The following is a 24,402-nucleotide window of genomic DNA, read 5'->3' on the forward strand; positions in this document are numbered from 1 at the left end:
ATCAAGTTACTTCTTCTGTGGTGGATACATGCACCAACTGTTTAATATCAGATTTTTATTAACCTACATGCATAATTCTTATAATTCTGAATAATGTTTAAGTGAGGTAGTGGGAAACATTACATACTTTTTCAACTAAAAATTAGAATTTATAGTGTTATTTAAAAAAGGGGGGTCCTTTGATGTGTAACGTTTGCTAAGGTGTTTTATTTTCAGCCAGAGGAGAAAGAAATCATAGTGTCATCAATCAAGTGTGCTTTGTCTGGTATTAAAGGATTTAACTGATGCACCCCTCCCTTCACCATTTTCAGTGTATGATGTAAGCCCTGCAATGTGAACAAAGGCTTGAATATAAAGATAATAACTGCCCCTATTGTGGTTTGAATGCATTTATCTTAAATAGTAAAAGCTCGGATGGCCTTTTTTTTCTTCTGTGCACTGGGATTTGAACGCCTCATGTAGAAAAGGCTGGTTGAACTATGAAGTGATGAATGAATGGCGCCACCTGCCGATTAATACCAGTAAAAACAGCTTAATTTGGCACAGAATCGGCTGGCTTAATAAAGTGGTGAGGAAAAGGAGAGGAGTCTGGAAAGGAAAACGCTCTTTTCAGATCCACCTACTGGTTGGTTTGCATGAGGTCATGTGTGGTTTTCTCGAATGGAAACCTAACATTAATTTAACATTAAAAACAGGCCAAAGCTTTACATTTCCAAATCCAGTAATTCAGTGTAGGCTAGGCTACTACTCGTCATAAACCTGATATTTTAATAAATCCAAGTAAATCACAGGCTTATTAGGCGGTAAGAAAGTAGACTACATAAATCATAACAAATGTAGGCTATAGCTTTACATGGAAATGTTTTATAGGCCTGCATGCTGATAGGGGAGATCTTCTTCTTTTTTTTAAAGTGGGCCATTAAATACCTTCCGGTATCTTAACATATACATATAGGATGGATGGATCTTGTACTGGACCCGTTAGTAAAATTTAGGGACACATGTCTTAGGGCAATTTGAAGTTACAGCCCCGCTAAAGGTGCACACACATATTCTCTATTGTTTTATCTTACTGTAGGGGAACGGCTACTGTTGCTAAAATGACGGCGACTTAAATGAATGAATGTGTTTCATAAGGAGTTTCTGGATAATTGAGCCTTTTCTAGCAATAAGCGGGGTTGATAAAGGCGAGGTCCAATCAAAATTGTTGGTAATAGTCATCGAATGGTAACGGTAAAAACGCTACTGATTAGTGGGGAAAGTAATGCCTTCACATCACCATACACAGCCCTGCTGCCTGCCTGCCTGTATTTGGAAGAAGAGACCCGCCCACCTTAATAAAGACTGGACCTTCTCTCCCAATCCAGACAAAAGAAGAGAGATCCGCGGCAGCACGCACTGAGCCGAGCATCTTAGCACCTTGGAGACGCCACGGGTTTGATCCGACGCGCAAGAACGCACCGGCACACACGCCCTCCAGATCCACCTGAATCCTCCAAGCCGGTTAATTGTCCTGTTTGAACGCCGAGGAAAGGGAGTCTGAGCCCCGGTTCATTCGCAGCCAGAACACCGTGTTCCCATGATGTCATACCTGTGGATTCTGTTATTAGGGAGCCTGCTGGCTGCAAGCGCCAAGGCACAAGGTAATGATTTATTTTCAGTAATTCAGCCCAGTCTTCAGCTGTATGCAGATGTTGGCATGCACTTCAGATATCTATCTATCTATCTATCTATCTATCTATCTATCTATCTATCTATCTATCTATCTATCTATCTATCTATCTGTCTGTCTGTCTGTCTGTCTGTCTGTCTGTCTTTGTGTTGCATTGGTCATCTTCATCTCACTCTCTCTATTTTCCCCTCATTCATATCCCTCTAGCTCTCACCTATCTTTCTCTCCTTCCTCTTCCTCTGCCAGTCTGCCTCATTACTCATCCATAGGTGCCTGTGTGTGAGTGCAGTCTCTTTTGCCAGTCTGTCTGCGGCATGTCAATTCACCTTTAGCTGTATTCTGCTTGTTTGAATCTGTTCCGATTGAATGAATAAAAACCAGCTCTGTACTCCTCATCCCTGCTGTGATTATTCATGGCCCTGCAGCCCAGACATCAGTGAAACAGGCGTGTCATGTAATGTGGCCATATCATTTTGGACATGAGTTTTGGCCTACATGGGTGTGGTGGACCCATTGTCCTTACATAAGTAATTCCCTCCTTTTTTCTTTCTTTCATCCCTCCTTTTTCCTCTGTTTATCTGTCTATTTGATCCCTGTCACTTTTTAAATCTCCCATCTTCGTTTTTCTTCTCTTAATTCTTAATTCTTTGCTCTCTCCTCTTCCTCTTCCTTCTTCTTCAGCTGGCCCATGGGCCCCTGCCCTTCCCTGCGGCGCATGCAATAATTTCAGATAGTTCAAATGCGCAATAAAACTCTGAGGGAGAGAAAGGAAGCATTGAGGAAAACACAGACACTGGGAAAAGATAGAGGGAAAGTAGGGGAGATGTTGGATGAAGATAAAAGAGAAATGTTGCAGCCGATTGAGAGGGAAAACAGAGAGATATACAAGCCGTCATTATGCAAACAAATTTTGGCAATCTCACTCTACCAGTTCATTTTTTATTACCAGCCAAACCACCCTCACGCATCCACACATACATCCACACGCACGCACACACACACACACACACACACACACACACACACACACACACACTACCTTCTTTTTCTTTCCCATATACACTTTTTCTCTAATTGCTGAACTGTAACCTCAATGTAAACCCAATGGATACTGTTGTAGTGTGGCGCTGGAAATCTCCATCAGTGTGTTAGCTCGCTTGCATGCAAGTGTACACACACCAGTTCTTAGTTACACTGAAAAAGATGGGGTGTTAGGTCAGTCGCATGTGTGCACATCATGTACAGTCTGTGTAAGCTATAGAAGGGAAGGATAGGGAGTGTCTCTGTAACTAGATCCAGCTCCAGCTGTAGACAACACCCAGCAACACAACTAGTTTCAGCGCCTTCCTCTCCCCCAGGGACCTCAGCATCTGTATGTGTGTGAGTGTGTGTGTGTGTGAGAGAGAGAGAGAGAGAGAGAGAGAGAAAGAAAGTGGGTTGGTGTGGGCTATAACATAAATGTACAGAACGTGGGAGTATTAGGAGTGCTTCATTAATGTGAGAGTGTTTAAGTCAACTATAGAGCGTGTGTGTTTTAGAGGCAGATGAAAGCAAAAAGAGCTGTGTGATGTGTGCCAGGGGTGTGTGTGTAGACTTGCCTGTGTTTACACTTAAACTACCAACATATAAATCACTCTTTTGGTGGATAAGTGAAACACACACACACACACTCACATACACTCTCTGCTCCCATGGGGGCAGTTTTAAGGTGTGCATGATTGGGGTAAACACAGCATTTTCTGTCTCACAAACACACAATAGAACCATACCTGACAGCACAATGTGTTGTGGAGGTGCTGTTGTATCACCTGACACACATACACACACACACACAAACACACAAACAGTTTCTGGTGTACCGTTACTGGGAAAGGCTTGGTTATCGGTTACACACACATGCATGTACATGCAATATTACTCATTCGCCCACACTCACCAGGTGATCTCACTCATTCTCACAGCAGGAACCAGAAGAGTCAGAAAAGGAAGTCTCCCTTTGGCAATGATAACATGCCTCAGACTCCTATATATGTAATGTGGACCTCGCAGTACTGTGTGCTACATAACTGAAAATGTAGTGAATTTACTTCTCTGATCTTTTGTAATTTACAAAAACAAAAGAATATGACGGAAGTGAAAATAATTAATATTTTTTTTATTTTATTTTATTTGGCTTACCAAGAAGTGGTATCAGGTGTCAAAGTAACCAGTTGTATCATATGTCACCCTTTGGACAATCTCGGGACCCATCGGCTATCGTCTGACGACGATTTAGCCTCTGGGGGCAACGGCCAATGTTTTGGGGCTTCTGGTGTAGCCAGCAGATGTACGGATAACAGATATCCAGGCCATTGTTTATAGTCTGATTAGCAATTTCGGAACCGAATGGCTATCGTCTGATGACGATTTGAATGCAGATCCATTTTTAAAAAGCTAATCTCTAGGGTTCTGAGATTGTTAAAAAGCAAAATTATTGTCAGACGATAGCCATTGGGTTCCGAGATGGCATTTAGGCCAATCCATTCCACCTCATTTGCTCTCCACACGAAATGCTTATCTGCATGCAACCAAAGCCCACTCAGACATGATTGGTCAATACTATTTACACTGCAAATGAACTACAAATGGAAACCAGAATGCTTCCAATACCAAAATCTTGTTCCTTGCCTACAGATGCATTCATATGCAAAGTGATATGTCCATTCATATGTAATATCTGTTTAAAGATATTACCCTTTGGATATCAGAACCGTGGCACCTGCATCAATCACCATTACAGCCCTAAAACTTCCATGAAGTTTGTGAAACCTGATATATATATGTATGTATGATAGATGGTTACAAGTACCTTGGAATACCACAGGCAAAAGGCAACAAGGAAAACAGCAACTGCCAAATACCTCCAACGAGTAAGGCAAGTCCTAAGAAGTCAGCTCAATGGCAAGAACAAGTCCCAGGCAATAAACAGCTACGCCCTGCCAGTGATCAGATACCCTGCAGGAATAATAAGGTGGCCAAAGGAAGAGATACAGACCACAGACGTTAAGACACGAAAGCTCCTCACCATGCATGGAGGGTTCCATCCCAAATCCAGCACCCCAGACTGTACGCTAGCCGTAAGGAAGGCGGCCGTGGACTAGTGAATGTGAGAGCCACTATCCAGGATGAAACATCCAAGATCCACAAGTACCTCAAATATAGGCCCCAATAGATGACGTGCTCAGTAAATGTCCCAGGCAATGGGGAACAGAGGAAGAGGTGCTGGAGGAGGGACCATCATGGGAGGACAAGCCCCTAGACGGGATGTACCACCGGAACATAACTGAAGTGGCTGGTATCAAGAAATCTTACCAATGGCTAGAGCGGGCCGGACTGAAGGACAGCACAGAGGCACTCATCATGGCTGCACAGGAGCAGGCCCTGAGCACCAGAGCAATAGAGGCCCAGATCTACCACACCAGACAAGACCCAAGGTGTAGGCTGTGCAAAGAGGCCCCTGAGACAATCCAGCACATAATGGCAGGGTGTAAGATGCTGGCAGGAAAAGCATACATGGAGCGCCATAACCAAGTGGCTGGCATAGTGTACAGGAACATCTGCACTGAGTATGGACTGGAAACCCTGAGGTCAAAGTGGGAAACACCTCCAAAGGTGGTAGAGAATGACCGAGCCAAGATCCTGTGGGACTTCCAGATTCAGACTGACAGAATGGTAATGGCGAACCAACCAGACACCGTGGTGGTGGACAAACAGCAGAGGAAAGCCGTTGTGGTCGACGTGGCAATACCAAGTGATGGCAACATCAGGAAAAAGGAACATGAGAAACTAGAGAAATACCAAGGGCTCAGAGAAGAGCTGGAGAAGGCTTGGAAGGTGAAGGCGACAGTGGTGCCCGTGGTCATCAGCGCACTCGGGGCAGTGACCCCCAAACTGGAGGAGTGGCTACAGCAGATCCCTGGAAGAACACCAGACATCTCGGTCCAGAAAAGTGCAGTACTAGGAACAGCAAAGATACTGCGCAGAACCCTCAAGCTCCCAGGCCTCTGGTAGAGGACCCAAGCTCGAAGGATGAGACCACCTGCGGAGGGTGAAGGACGAAGTTTTTTTTAAATATATTTATATATTTATGTATATGTATATAAAAGACTGTTGTGTTGGCTGTTCTCGCTCACCAACATGATGTAACTTGCTGAGTGCTTGCTTAATTAACACAAAATGTTGATTGTTCATAAAAAGCAGACATTGTCTTCAGAAGTATATCTATCATATTTTACTATCACTTATACTTAAATGATATACTATGTATGTGTCTTTCCTTTTAATCAAAATTTATGCCACTTTTCCCTTGACCCTTTTTATCTGTTGATTTAACAATTTTCGATTTTGTAAAGAGTGCTGATGCATGCAGAGTGCCCACCCAGCAAAGCTGATGTCCATATTAGTTGAGTATTAAAGTCCTTCTGGCTGGAACATAAAGAACAGGAAAATGGAAAGTAATGTCCTTTATTATGGTACCTTGTAAGGGGTGTTTTATGTTTCAGCAAAAAAGTCAACTTTTTTCAATCACAGAAACATTTTCCTGTTACAGATTAAAGCTACAATCTTGATATCTGCAGTGTATTCAATAGGGGGAGAATGTCATGCTAAGCTCTTTTTGGCACCTTGCTTTTTGGCATTGTTACATATCCCATTACACTATGAAGACATTTCCTGTTCGTTACCAGCCACTCTTCACTTCAAGTTACAATTCACTATGAGGCATTAAGCGCAGTAAGTAAAATTTTAGGTTTTAGAACGTGTTTGTCTATTATTTCCACTGTTTACTACCCACACATACACCAAGTACAGTGAAGTTCAGATTAAAAGGAATAGCTTGGCATTTTGGGACATTCGCTTATTTGCTTCCTTTCCGAGAGTTAGATGAGAAGATCGATACCACTCTCATGTCTTTTACTGTAAATATGAATCTACCACCAGCAGTCAGTTAGCTTAGCACAAAGACTGAAAACTGGGAAACAGCTATCTAGCTAGGCTCTGTCCAGAGGTAACAGGATCCACCTACCAGCACCTTTTAAAGCGCATGAGTTATATCTCAAGTGTAAAAACGACAATTTGTGGTTTTACAGTTATGTGCTGGACTATTTCTTGGCTTCCAGTAAACCACAATGATGACAACACTGCAGGAAGTTACTGTGCCTGGCCAAGAAATAGTCTGCCACATAACCCCCTGTAACCCTTCAAATGAGATATAACATGTTAATTAGTGAGCTTTAGAGGTGCTGGAAGGCAGATTTTGTTACCTTTTGGAGAGAGCCAGGCTAGCTGTTTCCCCCTGTTTTCAGTCTTTATGCTAGGCTAAGATATCCGACTGCTGGCTTTACCTTCATATTTACTGTACAGACATGAGAGTGATATCAATCTTCTTATCTAACTCTAAGCAAGAAAGCAAAAAAGTGTATTTCCCAAAATGGCTGAACTATTTATTTAATGAAATAATAACGTTTCTGGTTTGGCTATATGTTTGTCTATTAGAAGGTCCAGTCTCAACCTGTTTGCTCTGTCAGATTATTTAATACCTAATAAAGATAGAAAGATATCTACACTCATTGGTCACTTTATTAGACACACCTGTAAAATATAATGCAATCCAATACAACAGCTCAGCCAAAAATTCAACCTCTACAAAGATAATTTTCAGTTTTGATTTACACTGTCAGAGAGTTATAAGTTTAACTATATGTTTAATATAGAATATGTGGCAGAGCTGTTGTACTGGACTGCATTAGATTGTATGGATGTTCCTAATAAAGTGGCCAGGGAGTGTTTTTATCAATTTATCAGGCCACTTGACTAGTTTTTAAAAGAACACAATGTAACCCTACACTATGATGATTTCCCACATGTGTTGACTGGTTTGCCTTAAGAGTTTATCTCTGGGGACCTTTTTGCAGTTTAACACTGCACATGCTGTACAGTCCCATACAATAGCGTGCAGCGATGTCAGAGGCACACAGATGACTCATCAGCCTCAAGGAAAAGCAGTGGCAGAGAAACAAAGGGAGTAAAAAGTTTGGGAGAGAGAAAGAGAGAGAAAAGGGGGGAGACAGACTTAAAAACTAAAAGAAAGAAAGGGAAGGAGGGAGAGAGGTTTGGATGTGCAACAATTTGTTTCACTGCTGCACTAACACAAAACAGGACACCTCTTACTCAAAGTGTGAGAGTGAATGTGAACTTGCCTGCGCATATAAACTTTACGTGTGTGTGAATATGTGGTTGTTTGTATGTTTGGACTGAAAGGAGGTGCTTTTATGAGTTTGCACACACATATGTATGTATGTATGTGTTTGTGTGTGTGTGTGTGTTGGTGGGTGGGGGGGTGTATGGGAGTGTGTAACAGAGGCAGTTAGAAGAGGAAGTAGCAAACTGATAGATGGGAACAGAATGTTCTATGGAGTGGCAAGAGAAAGAGAGAGAGAGAGTTTGTATGGGGGGGCTCTCTCTCTCTGACACACACACACACACACGATACATGCACGCACACAGAGGAGTTACATGAGAGCCACATACCTCACACACACATGCAGGTAAGCACAATGCCATGAAAAAAGGTGCCCACTCATTTCCACGTTTGCTGAAAGTGAAAACACAAATGCACACACATAAACACACATACTCACAATCATACACATACCAACAGAGATCTGGTCTGACAAATCAACAATAAAATGTCAGTAGAAAGTTATTGTGCACTGTTACACTAGTTTTGTCAGATTTTTTTATGGTTTATCATAAGCCTTCTGTACGCTGGCAAGACACATCAACTGGGTACATCTTCTACAGTACATGTTTGATAAAGACAATGATTTCTAAAAAAGTCATGAAAATAGAAACACCCACACACACCACACCTGTACATCAGTAAACTGTTGAGGGATATTTGTCTTGGATGGCAAGTTGGTACAGTGACGTTCACTGGAAAAACGGGGACTGAAAGAAACAAAGAGTGCTTGTTTTTATCCCTGTCAGTAATCATGCATCTGTATGTCTGTATGTCTCATAATCATGTTTCTGTACACAAGTGCGTGTGGTGTGTGTTTAGCCATGTTTGTGTACACTTGCCTACTGTGTGTATGGATTTCATTCTGGTGTATGAATTTGTGTTTGTTTCTTTGTTGTGTGTGTGTGTGTGTGTGTGTGTGTGTGTGTGTGAAGGAAGCCAGGGTTTCACCAGTGCTGCTCGCCTCTAGAGAATTTACGGTGTGATGGAAATATTTCAGATGTGTTGGTGCCGCTCTCCCTCAAGGCTTCACTGACTCTGAAACGATCTCACTTGGCAAACGCAGTGATCCTTCACTGGAAAGTCGCTTGGCAATGAGCAACTGCTAAAAAAGATGAAGAATCATTTTCTGTTGAGCATATTAAGAAAGAGAGTTATGGTGCTGAACAGCAAAGTCCTGATAACTCGTATTACTTTCTGATATGTGTTCATTTTTCAATCTCTAGTTTTCTAGTAGTGTTTTGGCACCTGTCCTGCCTTCCTGAACATTTCTTTTCCACTTGTTCAATCCATTCTTATTCCAGTGTTGCCAGCGGGAAGCACAGCATCATTTATACCATAATGTCTAGATGGCTATATTACTTAGTTAATGGTTGGTACTATTTGGAAGAAGGTACTACCCTGATGAACCAGCATCAGGGTGCTGCTGAAATCAGTAGACCAAAGAGCAAAGTCAGAGCACAATTTGCTGTTTCAGCTTCTCACATGGAACAGGGGAATCTCACAGCACTGGCTTACACACACACAAACACCATGCTCATCTCACACACGCAATGACAAAGACATGCTCTTTGTTTTTCCTCATTAGTACAGAGTTGCAATGCCAGTGCTGAGGTCGAGACTTCATATGATGTTGAGGCAGGTGAGACGTGATCGATGTGTCTGTCATCAAGTTGTGGCTGGAGCATTAACATCAGGCACCAATCAGACCAGGGTGCGGCTGTGTGTGTATCTATGTTGGCGGTGATAGTCATGTTAGAGAATGTGTTGAATCCACAACATCTTAACGACCATTCAGACAGATGATTTGAATGGTTTTAAATGATAACAGATGGATTTTATTACCAATGGTTACACTAATCACTACCAGTCTTATGTTCCATTGGTTCTATTTTAGGTTAGACTTATAATATTTCCACTTGTTCCACAAAATATTGGTCAATATAGTCAATTTTAGGGATCTTGTGTTGTCAAATTGCATGCCTTCAAAAGGCATGAGTAACTCCCTTTGAGACACCAAGATGGATTTTGGGTTGCCATGTCTGCCTCCTTTATTCTTTTCAAAAAGAAAATGATAGCTGCACCGGCTTCTGTCAGTTGTGTGCTGTTTATTGAAGCATTGAAGTTTTTTAGGACAGCCCTTTATTCCCCCCCCCCCCACACACACTTTTTGAAAGTGATATGTCCAAGTAGTCAGTACTTCACTGCATGTGTGTTCTTTTTTCATTATTCTTATTACTTTCTTTCTTCACACATCTCTGTGTAGATGATGTAGCCCCAACAGAGGAGGCAGCAACTCCTGGGACCTCAGCCCCTGAAGAAGACGATGCGCCAGAAGTCAACAGAGAACCTGCTGCTGACGAGGAAACTGACCATACAGCTGAGGTGAAGAATGGAAATATTTAGTTTTTTATCTCAGTAGAGGTCTCCTGGTAAATCACAAATCTCAAAGCAACCATTTTTGGTTCCATCATGATGTCTTTTGGAGAACTGGCTGTGTGAAAATAATGTTTAATTTTGTAACAACTGGTACAAAAACAGATAACCTCAGAAAGTACAGGTCTAAATAATGTATGGGTGAATAATGTGAAGGTGAATATAGTTCAAACAGGTTATTTTCAAAGTTTGGGTTACTGTGACATTGCAAACTTTCTTGTCTTTAGCCCTCGTCCTCACTCCAAACAAAGACCACAACTAGAAGTTTTGGGCACTCTGACAACAGCAGTACTAACACAATAAATACATATCTATAAACCCCTGTCCAGCTCTGGGCCACCTAGATTATTCAGTCTTTCAGGGTAACAGTGCCTGTGTGCGACCTTCATCTAGTCAAGGTCACTGAGGTCTGGAGAAAATCTAGTTCTAAATGCTCAGGCAGTAATTTGATAAACTGAGACAGATTAAATGGCAGACAAATGTGTGCCTTATGTTAGTTCTTGGTTAGTATTGAAAGTTTTATGTAGTTTAATTTTATTGGCTTGAAATGAAATGGCAGCTCTGTGTCCTTTTCTCACTGACTGTTGACTGTCATTATGTGAACGTAATTTCAAGAGATGTATATCTAAATACAGGAAATACCATCAGTGGTGATTGAGCCTGAGGCCACTGCTGAGCCTGATGCCGGAGTCGATGAACCACTGAATCCTGCCGATGGAGACACAGAACCAACGATTCCTGCAGAAGAGGATGAAGAATCAGTAACTCCTGCAGAAGGGGATGCAGAACCAGCGACTCCTGCAGAAGGGGATGCAGAATCAGTGACTCCTGCAGAAGGGGATGCAGAATCAGTGACTCCTGCAGAAGGGGATGCAGAACCAGTAACTCCTGCTGATGGAGACGCAGAACCAGTGACTCCTGCAGCAGCAGCAGACACAGAGGCAGAAGCAGCTGCAACAACACAAGGTGAAATTGCAATAAAGATGTTGTGTGCTAAATTCAGATGATTATTCTGACACAAATACAATACTGTAAATGTCCTCACTTTTTCTTATTTTTCACAAACCCTACACTGGCAAAAAGTAGAATCTGCACACTGTTCTTTGCTCCAACAATGATTTTTTATTCACTGTTGATGTGCAATGTTTTCGATCAATCAAATATTCTCTCTTAGCACAGCAGCAGAGAATAAAAAATAATTTTGCAACATAAAAACAGTGAGCGGATTCTACTTTTTGCCATGATGTCCTCCACATTAATGCTACACTCCCATACTAGCAGAGCTAATATTATTAATACTGAGAAGCAACAGTGATTGTAATATGAAGAACAAATCTGATCAGTCAGTCTAATCTATTGATTCAGCATGAGGCCTACCAGCATGAGGCATCTCAAATTTTGAGATGCCCATCTCAAATTTTGAGATTCAAAGTTTTACAAATAAGGCCTTCTAAGTTTGTTCCTCATTTGTTCCTTGAATTTCCCCTTTCCAGGTGTTACCTGCTCCTTCCATTCAACTTGTCAATGTGCGAATGTGTGGCAAAATGCTTGCATTAAACAGCGCAGTAAAACAAGCCACCATGGCCCATGCCATAACACCTTGGGTAAATGGATGATAAAAACACATCAGTGATCTAATCCTTGCCCTCCTCTCTGTTTCACTCTCCTGTCCAGAGCCTGCAGCTGATCCAGAGTTTAAGGATACAGAGACTGAGCAACCATCTGCCAATGAAGAGGAGGAACCTACCCCAACACCTGCTCAGGAGGTCAGTAGCAGTTTTAGAAAGTCTTGAACATCTTATTCAAACCTACTGTATTCTAACAAATTCCCCATTCCAATTATATATAATTGATTGCTGACATGCTGTGTATAGTGCACATATTATTCAAGTGCTGCGATTTATATAGCTCCAATTGTATACTAATGAGAAGTTAATGTGTCCTTTCTACATGTTTAAATGCTACATAATACACTTCTAATAGAGTGGACATGATGATGAGGCCACACCAGAGACAGATCCAGCTGCAAAAGATAATGAGGAAGAACCAACTGTTCCAGCTGCTGATGCAGAGCAAATGGAAAAACTAGTGCCAGTCCTTGACCCTACAGGTAAGAGTATAGATGTTTGTGTGCCTATTTTGTGCACTCTCGTACATGCACTCACAGGGAAAAAAAGGCAAAGAGGATCCCAGCGCCACTGAGACTCGTGTCATTCATGAAAGCAAGAATTTCCATGCTTGTTTCCATGTTTTTTTCTTAATTTCCCTGCTACAGAATAGTGCCCTGAGACAGTGGGTGACTTATAAATTGCTTCATGCTAAGGCATTTTTGAGTATGTAACTTGTAGGTGTGTATATGTAAGGATTAAAAGTTACACGAACATATAGAGGAGTTGTAGAGAAAGCTGAAAACATGTATTCTGTACTGTAGATGAGCTCACCTCTTTAGCATGTGCGTGTCCTTTACATTGGGAAAATATACAAACTTTTTTGGAAAAACTTCATTTTCTGCCCCTTTGTTCTGGTACATTCTGTCTAATTTACATGTCATGTTGTGTTATGGTTGCAACAGGCTTTTTAAGTCATATCTCCTATATTCAAAGTACATGATGCTTTGATATATATATATATATATATATATATATATATATATATATATATATATATATATATACATATATATACATACATACATACATACAGTGTAATATAGAGAAATTAGAAGTTGGCATATTCCTTCTTCTTCCAAAGCTGTGAGGGCTTTAGTGATTTAATAAATTCAGCTTAATTCAGCTTATTTTTTTAATGTATATGTATTACTCTGTCAGTGCTAGAGATGTTTGTAGCCACTTTTATATGAAGAATTACATTGTGAAAACACAAATTCCTTTTGAGATGAGAAAACACCATCTCTTCTGTTCTTTGTCTTTGCCAACAGTTAAAGTGGAGGTGGCTGAACCTGAGGTGAAAGCAGGTAAAAAGATTTTTTTTTCATTTCATTCTTACCGAATTACTCAGCAAGTCAACAATTTATAAACCTTAACCTTTCTGGAGCCAAGTCTCACTTCAGCCAAACTACTTACGAAGGCGCACCACAAATAATTACTTCTAAGACTCAGAAGCTCTTTTCATCATACAGGAGCACTTTAGGACAACATAATTAAAATCATTTTTTCAATAACTACAGTAACAATGAATCCACAAAGAAGCTGACCTGTTTAATTGATGCTGGTGACAGATGAAAATGTTGAAATCCTACATAGCAGCATTTTTAAAAACATTAAGAAAATGGAAAGTGAGTGGGCTCTGAGTGGGAAATAGCTTGAAAATCACTGAACAGTGTTAGTAGTTGTGTCTAGAGAGAACTTTTGACACTGCGCTCTGTGTGGATTGTGTTTGAGCTAAACTGACTGAATACTTCTGTTGTGTTTTTCCCCCAAACTCTGAACCTACTACAGTATTTCAAAGCATATTAGATCTCCACTGTGTCATCATATGACCCCGGGAATACCCATCATATTATTGTTGTCATCATTTTGTGTTATCAGTCATTTTTAAAAATGTACATGTCCTGCTTTCATGAGATATCATGTATCATTTTGCTGCAACTCCCTATTTTCTGAACAAATTAATGGAAAGCAGATGTGCTTTTCTATCAAAAAGCACAAATCACTTAGGAAGGTTATGAAGTGGGATTAAGGTCCACAGAATTTTACCTCCTAAATTAGGGGCGGTATGGTTTGAGTAAGAAAACCTCCTAAATTACCTCAATGTGATTTTTATCACAATCAAAGTGTCAGCCTTTATTATTTAACTTGGTATATAATGGTATTCTCTTTTCCATTGTCTCTCCTTTCTCAAACTTGAATTCTTGCTCTGTCCCAAGTAGTGTTGTTGTTTGTCTTTACCTGCTGTATAGCAAAACATCCTCCTTTCCGTCACTCAGGAATTGTCAAGAATTTTTTATGTTTGGCATTAGCTTCTCTCTTAATAGTACTAAAACTAAGACAAGTGGTGCTGTTGAGTGTTAAGGAAATGGTTGCTATGGAAGGTTTCTTCCATGTGATAACTGGCAGGGGAACATTCTCGCACGGTGGTGACAAGAGGAAAAGAGTTGAGAAATGGAAAGGAGGATGAAGAAAGGAGAGGTACAGGCACACTGAGGTGTAAAAACAAAAGGAAAGAGATAAAGGTAGATGCAAGGGGAAAGTAAAAAGAGGAGAAGGTGGTGAGGTTACAGGAAAGATCAAGTATAAAATAAGAAAGGAGGATCAGTAGAGAGAAATGAACACAGAATAATGAGAGTATCGGAGTTAAACTTGGCTCAAAATATGGTTTCATTACTTATCATTTGTGGACTCATCTGTGACAAATGGTGCTTTACAATGTGAGCACAATACCTACTCACTATGATTTAGTGTCAGGATTTGTTTTAGGTGAAAGAATAGGTCGCTGCATAATTGTGCCTCTGAGGTTCTATCAGCCGTAAAATAATTCACCGATCCTACCTCGCCCTGCCCAGCCTAAAACTGTTTGTACTCTGAGTCACAAATGTTGTATAAATCACTTGGGTTTTCCCCTGATGAATATAGAGTATGGGTAAGATATTGTTCCTGACAGATAATAAATAAAAAAGTCAGCACTAGTTCACAAGATCACTGTCACTCTTGGAGCAGGTAATGTTTCAGAGTTCTTATCGAGGACATCTCTGCTGGGCATTCACTAGGGGTCATGAGGGACTGAAGTGGGGAGTGCTTCCATGATGGTTGATATTATCATTCAATAGTTTAATATGGTGTGGTATAGTGTGTTAGAGAGACGACATGTTTTTGGTGAACATCTGGAAGATATCACTCTTGGGTGGGACGGTGAAAAGAGAATTTCCCTACAGGGATTGATATTGCATTTTTGTCACTAATGATATCTAATTATTTTTTCAGATGCAGGATTGAACTTGAAAGATGCTCTGCCAGGAGGGACTGCAGTGGACCACCAGGCACAGCCAGGAAAGAGCCGCAGTTCTGAACTTGAGGGCACTGATGGAGATACGGGTCAGTTTTAGTGGAGTTGTACTATCTTTCCTAGTTACTGGAATCTCACAGATGCCTTTTTTATCATTCTGCATGCAGTGTGAAACTCTGTGGAACAGCAAGATTAGCCTCGCTTATCACAGTCACTGGATGGCAATGGGATCAGCAGCATCTCCACTCTGAGAAATAACATTACACCTTCTCTAACATGGAGGGCTTAATACTTTGCGCTTGTTATTTTTTAAATGTTTTGAAAAATACATACAAAATCCTAATAATTTTTGTTGGCAACATTTGCACATCTAAACAGGGAGTGGATGGGACATTTGATATGATCTAATTTCTTTGTAAATGCTGAAATAAATGACTATAAATATTGTCATGACTGGCTCAGAGGGCCATGGCAAGTAAGGGAGAGACACCAAAAATGCACATAAAAAACTGATTTATTTAAAAAAAAAATACATAAATTAAATTGCAAAGAAATGATTAAGGAACCAAACAAAACTAATGGAGAGAGTCTCTCCGAGAGGGCTAAGGTGGCAGCTTTTATAGTGACAGCCCAGGTGCACAGCCCCACCTATCAATTAGACAAACCTGCAAGAGAGGACCAATCAAGGTACAACCACACAGGCCAGAGGGCCGTCACAATATATAAATTACAACATGACTTAGTTCAACTTCATCAATCCTTGGAGAGGTTTAAAGTTGTACTGTACTTCCCTACTTAATATGAGCAAAGCAGCTTATAGAAATCATAGATATTTGCATATTGAGCTAAGATAGGCTTATCATACCATTCAGCACTTTCTACCTTCATACAAAAAAGGCATTTGTAAGTTTATCCTGCCTTTGTCATTGATCTCTCTGTTGTAACGGGCATCAAGTCTTTTTACTTAACATTAACATCTAATCACGAGGCAGCCATCTTTATGTGTACTGGCTGTAGTCTGGAATCAACTCTACAAAGTTACACTTCTACCAAATGTTGCGTAATACAAGGCCACTTCAAGACAGAGGCCTGTCGACGAGGCCTCATAATCTCTGCTTTTAGACATTCTTCTGGTGGATCTCTGTACTGCGAGAATGCTGTTCTGCTTTAATGAGCTTTGTTCCCATGACAAGAGACCTAATTGTCTCGTGTTACCTCTTGGGTAAACACAATTTGACAGCACCGCTTCAGCGCTGATTTTCCCGAAGCAGCTTTTCTCAGCGTTCACCCTTTATTCCCCATCTGAAAGCTGATTCATCTAGGTTGGTATAATCATTATAATCTAGTGAATGGCGCTCTTCTTAAGCGCTCTGTTATTAGCGGCTTTGTCAAGTTGAAGCAGGTAGAGGGCAGCCGTGATGTCACAGGCGTATACAGACAGGCAGCACAGAAGGAGATAACGGGGTTGTTTGCAAATGGATCGAATCAAAGATCAGAGAGAGAGACATAGAGGGTGTGTGTCTCCCTCAGATATTTTATCTCTCTGATATTCTGAAAACCTCTCCATGAATGGATATTTCATGCAGAGTGTGTGTGTGTGTGTGTGTGTGTGTGTGTGTGTGTGTGTTTCCAGACTGGTTAGGACAGAAACTCTAGACCTCTTAATGCCTCCGAGGTATAAACTACCACAAAGAGAATAATCTGGCTCTTCTCCTCTGTCCTCTCTGCCACAGTGCTTTTACCAGCATCATTTACACATTTAAACTTGAAATGATAATGCCTTTTCTCTCCATCCTCCTTTAATCACTTGTCTCTCTTCCTTTCTCTCTTTAGCACATTCTGCTGGTGCCACAGGAGATGGTAAGGCTTTTTTGTTTTCATGGTCAAAATATGCATAATAACAACAAAAATGATCACACAAATCCCCGTTAGATACAGTAGTAGCTTCGCAGCTACTGCAGCAGTAGTAATAGGGCTTATGTAGTTCTGAAACTTGGTGAAACACACAGGATATTACTGGCATGCCTCTGACAATAAAAACAGGATACAAGACTCAGCGGAAAATGCCTCTCCTCTATTGTTTTAGTTCAAACACTATTTGAAACTGTCCTTCTTTTAGAGTATTACCTTGAATTCTCAAGTGTAGTCACGCAACATCTATTGGAAGTGCTACTTCTGTTCCTTGTTCTCAAACTGGAAACAGATCCAGTTGAACGACAGGTGCCTGTTTAAATAAACGGTTAAATTAACTCCCACAGTGTTCATTTGCAAATCAGTCTTTGCTGTGGTAATTCCAGAGATATTTGTGCATTTACCAAAATGCACGACTGTTAAACCAGTTTGTAAATGGTGCAGTTTCATGTTGCTAACCATATTTTTGTTTCCTATGTTTTAAACAGCCAACAAACCTGAAGCCCAAGGTGAGTTATCCTTCCTGTTTTTTTTACACATTAAGCCACACATGCACTGCCCCAAACATATCTGCAGCATAAGCATTCCCCTATTGTCTTGTGTCATTCAAAGTGTGGGTGGGTTGTTACTGCGGCTGCTACATGACTTTTTCCATGTCTTTTTTTTTACACTTGAATCCTTTGAACTTCAATAAGTATGTTTGTATAATTTCATAAATGACAAGTTCAGGCAAAGGAGGCAAATCGGGGATGGCTGTACCTTTAAGCGGCAGAATTCAACCAAATGACTGAAAGCATTAAGTCACCTGTTCTAAAATTTGTCTGTTCTAAAATAGTAAATGTATTAAAAACTCTTAAACAATGTGTATTATAGGGAAGGCTTGTAGGACTTGAAATTTAAAGTGTAGCTTTTAACTGTCAAGCATTTCAAAAACCATTCCAAAGAAATCCTACTATGAAAGTAGTGACATAGACAAGTGATAAATCTTGTGATATATTGACAAACTCTACTGTAGCTACCAGATTTTTCTCTGACCTCTGACCTCAGCCATGTAGCATATAGTAATGTGATAGGGGTTGTGGCTGCTGACAACATACGGTTCCCATTGATGTATGTGTGCGTGTTCATGCAAACTTTTTACACTAAACTGATGTGTCCATGTTCTGCATTTGTGCACATGCATGTTCATACCTGTCAGTGTCTGCACCTTTTTTCACTTCCTTTTACTGACTCACTACATTCTCCCATTTTATTCCACTTAATTTCACTGACTCATTCACTTTTTTAAATTTATCTTGAGTCACGCAAGTTCTCCGACTCATGCCACACCCTTGTTTTTCTCAGCTTTTAACTTTATTTATCACTGGATTTACTGTGCTCTTTCATTCTTTCTTGTGTACTTAAGTTGCTGACTCACTTTACAACCCAACATCCCTTCTCCCGCCATCTCTCTCTGAATTGTCACTTCAGCATATCCTGCCATTATTACTCTGCGTTGACTGAAGCCACTGCAAGGACAATAAAGAGCTAGTTTTTAGAGATGTCAGGGCGAACAATGAGGAAAAACAATAATATGGGACAATTTAACAGTACACAATCATTTGTAACTCTGTTATACCTATACTATAATTTGCTGATAATACTTCATTATTTTTACTTAAATAAACATTTGAATGCAGAACTTTTACTACTGACTAATATTTTTAATGTACTTTAAATAGGATTTATCAATCATTTTTATGGTCATCAGGGCATTGTAAGTTGTATGTGTGTTTTTGTTTAGCAGACTATAAGAGGTATTCGGTGTATGCTATGACACAGCACGAAAACTATTCAGATTGATGTTGTCATAGTAACTGGGTTACAGGTGTAGACAGATTTACAGTATGCTGTCACTGTGAAGGTTTATAGGGGTCTAAATTATAGGATATGTGAGCGAAATAGGATCAGAAAATGCTGGAACAAGCATCTCTCTCACACACACACACGCACAGATTATGGCATATCATTGAGCCTTTTTGCTGAATTGCCATTCATTATTTCAACTGCAAAATGGCACCCATGTGGTGATGCTGAACATTACAATCTCCATAAGTAGGTGTTACACAATTGTATCATAAGACATGCTCAAACTAAGTTCAAATGGTATTTTCAAATGATATTGACAAGGTTGACTACGCTTTTGCAGCTCTGATGCACTGGTGTCAATTATCTATTCTGTTTGTTTGTTTTCCTACAGAGGCAAGCTCCGCCTCTTTAGCAGGCATCGTGAGTTCAGTTGCAGTGGCTGTAGTGGGAGCAGTCGTTGGATACTTCACCTATCAGAAGAAGAAACTGTGCTTCAAAAATAGACAGGGTAATTATCTTGCTGACTAATTAACTAACCAAAAAAACAACAACAACTAAATAGCATGATAATTAACTGCTGTACACAAAGCTTGATATTTGACTGGATTACAGCACTTACACAAGAAATTCCTTTGGACTCTTGTTTCTTAAACATTGACCTGCAAGCCAAGATTTTGTTGTTTTTCTAGTGCCATTTGGTGCCCACATTATAAGAGCTGTTAAGCAAAAGCACAACTTGAGCCTGTATGGCTTGTTTAGATCCATGCCTGGAAATGTTTAAAAGTCACTGGTCTGGACTGAGGAAGAGTAAAAGACACTGAACAAGGTTTGGAGGTCAGCAGTCTTTCTTTGATACATAGCAGACTCAGCTTTATCCCTTAGAAAGTGTTGTCAGTTTCAGTCAACTCACACACATCCTGCATACCAATACTATCAATTCAGCAAAGTTTTCATTTACAGTCAACATGAACAATAGGCCATTCAGCTTTAGCAAGTCAGACTCAGAATAAGGATTGCACTGTGAATATTTATATTAATAGCTAGTATTTATCAGTGATCTAACATCACTTTTAGAGATTCATTTATCTTATTCCCCTGCAAATTTCTAAGACAGCTCAGACAGTCAGTATTCATAAATATGAATGACTCTCCCTAAGCGATAGAGGGTTAGGATTGTAAATGGCAACCTAATCAGCGCATACAGCCTGGAGCTGCTCCACTGACAGTAAATAGGAAGGCTTGACTGCTCAGAAACGAGTAGTTTAGAGCTTTTACACCAGAAAAAAATTAAACTAGCTTGGTTATAATAAGAAATTTAAGCCGAGAAATATTAACATCCTCAGAAACTCCCCCTGGATGCTTTCACTGTCATACTTAATTTATGGTAATTTACCTAAATACTTGTGAAATCCAAACTGACACGTGATGACTTGTCTGCTTCATTTTGTTTTTCTGTGTTTTTGCGTCTATCTGACTTTGTCAATCTCTGTGATTTAGAAGCAGATCCAGAAGCTGCACGCAAAGCTGATGCAGCAGAGGCTCAGTCAGATCCGCAGGGTAGGACCCAGAAACACACACGCACACACACACACACACACACGCACACAAACACGCACAAAATGCATTTTAAGAAGATACAAATCAAAAAAGATACAGATAAAAAAACATGCAGCACAGAAATGTTTTTACCTTTTACAGTGTATTTTTTTTCCTTTTTGCAGTCCTTAGCAACCTGCTGAACTCCTCCTAGACCAGCAATGATCACATGACTGCCTGGACCAACTACAGGCAAGCAAAGTGGCGATCTCACTGTTAGGCTCTATCTTCTGTAGAGCTAGATTACTGTGAGGCCCCAGAGTAGGGCTGTGTGTGTTTCTGTCTGTTGGATTGTGTATGTATGTTGGTCTGTGTGAACGTGCATGTGTGTCTGTATGTGTGTGTGTATGTGTGTTCATTCTTGTGTGTGTGCATATATGTGGGGAAAATGAGTTAGATAAGAAAAAGAAAGTAAATACATGTCTGGAACCTTAGGGTTTTTATGATTGTTACAACATAGGACAGAATTTAATAAAATGATTGGTCAAACTTTCTACTTTAAACCAAATCCAGCAACTTTTTTTGTGGTGGACATTGAGTGGACATTAAAGAGATTCAATCTCAAATTCAGTGTGACCATGAGATGGCTAAATTATAGAACTACCTTTTTTATTTTATTTGTATGGCTACTATCCAGTTCTAGTAATTCAGTGTGGATATAAACCAGTGACAGATATTGATGTTGTAAACGTTTAACTTTGTAATTTTCTGCAGTACAAATGCAGGATAAATGAATAACAGGGGGCTTCAATAACTACCACTGTGTTTCCTGGATTCTGGTTAGGAAAAACAGTATAAGATTATAATCCTAGGATTCTGGGGACGCTGTTACGTGGTCCATCGCGTGTTCAGTGGGCCACTGATGTCACTGTGTGTGTGTATGTGTTTGTGTGTGTGTCTTTTTTGATTGGTGAAGGGGCTTAGTTTTAAATCATGTTGGGTGACTTCCACTACGACTTAGTCAGTTCGATAAATTAAAAGGAGATAAGTGAAATTTCCAATTAAACACAAAAAAATCCAAATGTAACAGACTCATTGCAAATTGATTAAAGTATTCAAAACATATCAATTTATTTGATTTGATTTGACATTTTTAACAAGTGAAGTCTAGCCCAACCCTGTTTCTGTCAATGGATGAATGTTCACTTGGACAAAGAGGCCATGTAGTAATGTATTAGACCTTGTTCTGATGAAGTATGTGTCAGTCTAGTTGTGATGCAGTAATTTCTCCTCTATAGTGCCTTTCACTGACACAGCCTGGCTTGACCAATCTACGGACACACAGGGAAGAGGTCTGGCACATTAAAAGTGAAAACAGGCAAAATAGTCGATGAATGTATCACAATAAAGACAATTGAGGAATGTATGATCTTAACTGATTCATAAATGATCATTTTGGTGGTTGAAAAGCCTCACACCAAACTGCTTGTGTATGTGAAACTCTTACATTATTGTACATTATTCCAACAGCTGCTGCTGTATATCTGTTCACGGTGGACCAGTTTGCTGTTTTATTTCCAGTATTTTTTAAACTAATATTACATTCCAAACTTTTTTAAAAGCCTACGTTAATTTCAGCGGAAAAACTCTCCTCATTGTGTGTCTTTTTATTTGAGCAAGCCAGTTGCTGTCACAGTGTTTTTTGTATCATTCATATCTCCACGTCACAAACACCATTCACCTGTGATTTTTATATGAATTTTACATTTAGCAGTGGTGCCTCAGAGCTGACACAGGTAGTCTTTAGTCAACTTGTTTGCTGTGGTATTTTGTGATTATTATTGTGAAATGCCTCAGAAGCAGCACTACTGCATTTAAAAAAGACCAACTTTTTTTTTTGCCTCTAGCACAAAAAATATTAACTTCTGAATGTCTTTTTGTTGCCTTGCAGTTTTGTACTTGCTCTGCTCCCTTTAAACTTTGATAATAGGGTTATAGAGGTTGCACAGTGCTGCAGTTCATGTAAAGTGTGTTACTTGTAAAGCACCATATAGCTGCAATACAGGACAGAGACTGTTGCTAACAGCCTAGCCTCAAGCTGAGAAATATTAATAGTCTGTGATGTCACGTATCAATTATCCTACTGTATAAACTGTGGGCTGGACGCCAGGTCAAAGCTCTGTTTGAAATGCCTTCTTATCCCGTGATCTGTGATAGACTGAGTTTCTCTTGACACATTGGAACAAAGTGGATAGTGTGTCTGAAATCTCTTACTGCATCTGCTACAATGGCATGGAGTGATAATGCACAAAATACCCATTAAATAACAGTACAAGCTTTCAGATGTAGCCACTGATGCCTTCAAAACAAAACATCCTCCTTTAAACGCAGTACTCGCCCCCTTTGCGCACTGCAATAGGAATCAACAAGAGCACTCTGCTGTCCTGTAGTGCACATTCAGAAACCTTACTGGGACTGATTTAATGTAAAGGAGACTGAAACAACAACACATCTCTAAAAACGGAACAAGGACTGCTTGTGTTTTGAGCGTTATGGTCCACTCTACATTTAGTCCCAAGCAGTCACATTCCTTGTAAACACAAATGATTTGAGCACAACATCCAAACCAGAATGTAAACCAAGGAAATTGTAAACTTATTGGGTCCTGAAGTGCACTTCCCAGATAATGCTAAGGCATCAATCATGGCGCTGAACAGTCCTGCCTTATACTGCCTCTTCAATATTCCAGAGAGGAAAACAAAGAACAATGAAATCGTCAGAAAGAAAAGATTGAAACAAGCAGAGATGTTTTGCAGGTGATTTTAATAACATAATCTCTATGGGAGAAGCACTTTCCTATCCTGTATACATCTTGATTCATTAAACATATTTAGACAATTCATTTTTGATATAGACTAGTGACTCTTCCTTTTTATTTAAATATTCTATGTTTTTATTTTGTGTAAGAACTGTCTTCTTCATTTTTGTCATCTGGCACTTGTGTTGTTCTTCTGGAATTGTGTAAATAATGTTTGAGGAGTCAATTAAACAGTTTTCGTGGGAGTTGGTGTTTTATTTCCCTGCCAAATATCTTTGTCTGGAGTGTGTGTGTGTGTGTGTGTGTGTTTTCCTATAATATCACACATTAAATTACCTTATTTAATGAACTCATTCAAACAAAACCATGTCACAGGAGGTCAACAGGTCTACTTTATGCTTCACTGAGCTTATAGAATGATAATATACAGTATATATTACAATTTTTCCATTGATTAGAAAAACACCTTCATATAAAGTTTGTGCAGCTGTGTGTGCCTCTCTCTCTCTCTCTCTCTGTTTGTGACTTTCTTAAGTGCCTGCAAGCTGTTCGAAAGTTAAGGAAGCTCAGGGATAACAAAAAACAAACAGGCGTCATAAGACCTGAAATGCTTGATATGTCAGTTATTTATAGAAGGAAACTCATACACAAGGTTTCGAGCTTTGTGAATGATTGATGCTGACAGGTCCATAAAGATACACCTGAGGCCCTCAGAAGTAAAATGTGGGAACCTGCGTAGGTTTTTCTTGCTAATCGTATACACACATAATTCCTGTACGTGCACACAAATTCATTTCATACCCATCAGCCGTTACACTCACACCAACTGTAAACCACCTAATTAAACCCAGCACTGTGAGCGGCTATGGCGACTTGATATTGACTCAATAACGTGGGTTGGTTTGGTTCCAAGTAAATCAGACTGAATTATTTTTCATGGTT

The 24,402-nt window shown here is 39.9% G+C and overlaps 1 protein-coding gene across 1 annotated transcript; it reads left to right on the forward strand.

The window, feature by feature from the left end:
• Positions 1–1,297: 1,297 nt before the first annotated feature.
• Positions 1,298–23,705, forward strand: si:ch211-39i22.1 (skin secretory protein xP2). The gene is made up of 12 exons (XM_044215954.1): positions 1,298–1,643; positions 10,216–10,334; positions 11,021–11,351; positions 12,060–12,151; positions 12,369–12,495; positions 13,324–13,359; positions 15,326–15,436; positions 17,181–17,207; positions 17,747–17,767; positions 19,498–19,614; positions 20,604–20,663; positions 20,828–23,705. The coding sequence occupies exons 1-12, from the start codon at positions 1,580–1,582 to the stop codon at positions 20,854–20,856; spliced, it is 1,134 nt and encodes a 377-aa protein (XP_044071889.1). The 5' UTR covers positions 1,298–1,579; the 3' UTR covers positions 20,857–23,705.
• Positions 23,706–24,402: the final 697 nt, after the last annotated feature.

The sequence above is a fragment of the Siniperca chuatsi genome, linkage group LG12 (genome assembly GCF_020085105.1).
Source record: "Siniperca chuatsi isolate FFG_IHB_CAS linkage group LG12, ASM2008510v1, whole genome shotgun sequence".
Taxonomy (NCBI): Eukaryota; Metazoa; Chordata; class Actinopteri; order Centrarchiformes; family Sinipercidae; genus Siniperca; species Siniperca chuatsi.

Bases quoted from the DNA above. Each gene is read 5' to 3' on its own strand.
- si:ch211-39i22.1 (XM_044215954.1), top strand. From the start codon at position 1,580: ATGATGTCATACCTGTGGATTCTGTTATTAGGGAGCCTGCTGGCTGCA. The intron at 1,644-10,215 runs GTAATGATTTAT...ATCTCTGTGTAG, and splicing joins TGCAAGCGCCAAGGCACAAG to ATGATGTAGCCCCAACAGAG. The intron at 17,768-19,497 runs GTGAGTTATCCT...GTTTTCCTACAG, and splicing joins CAACAAACCTGAAGCCCAAG to AGGCAAGCTCCGCCTCTTTA.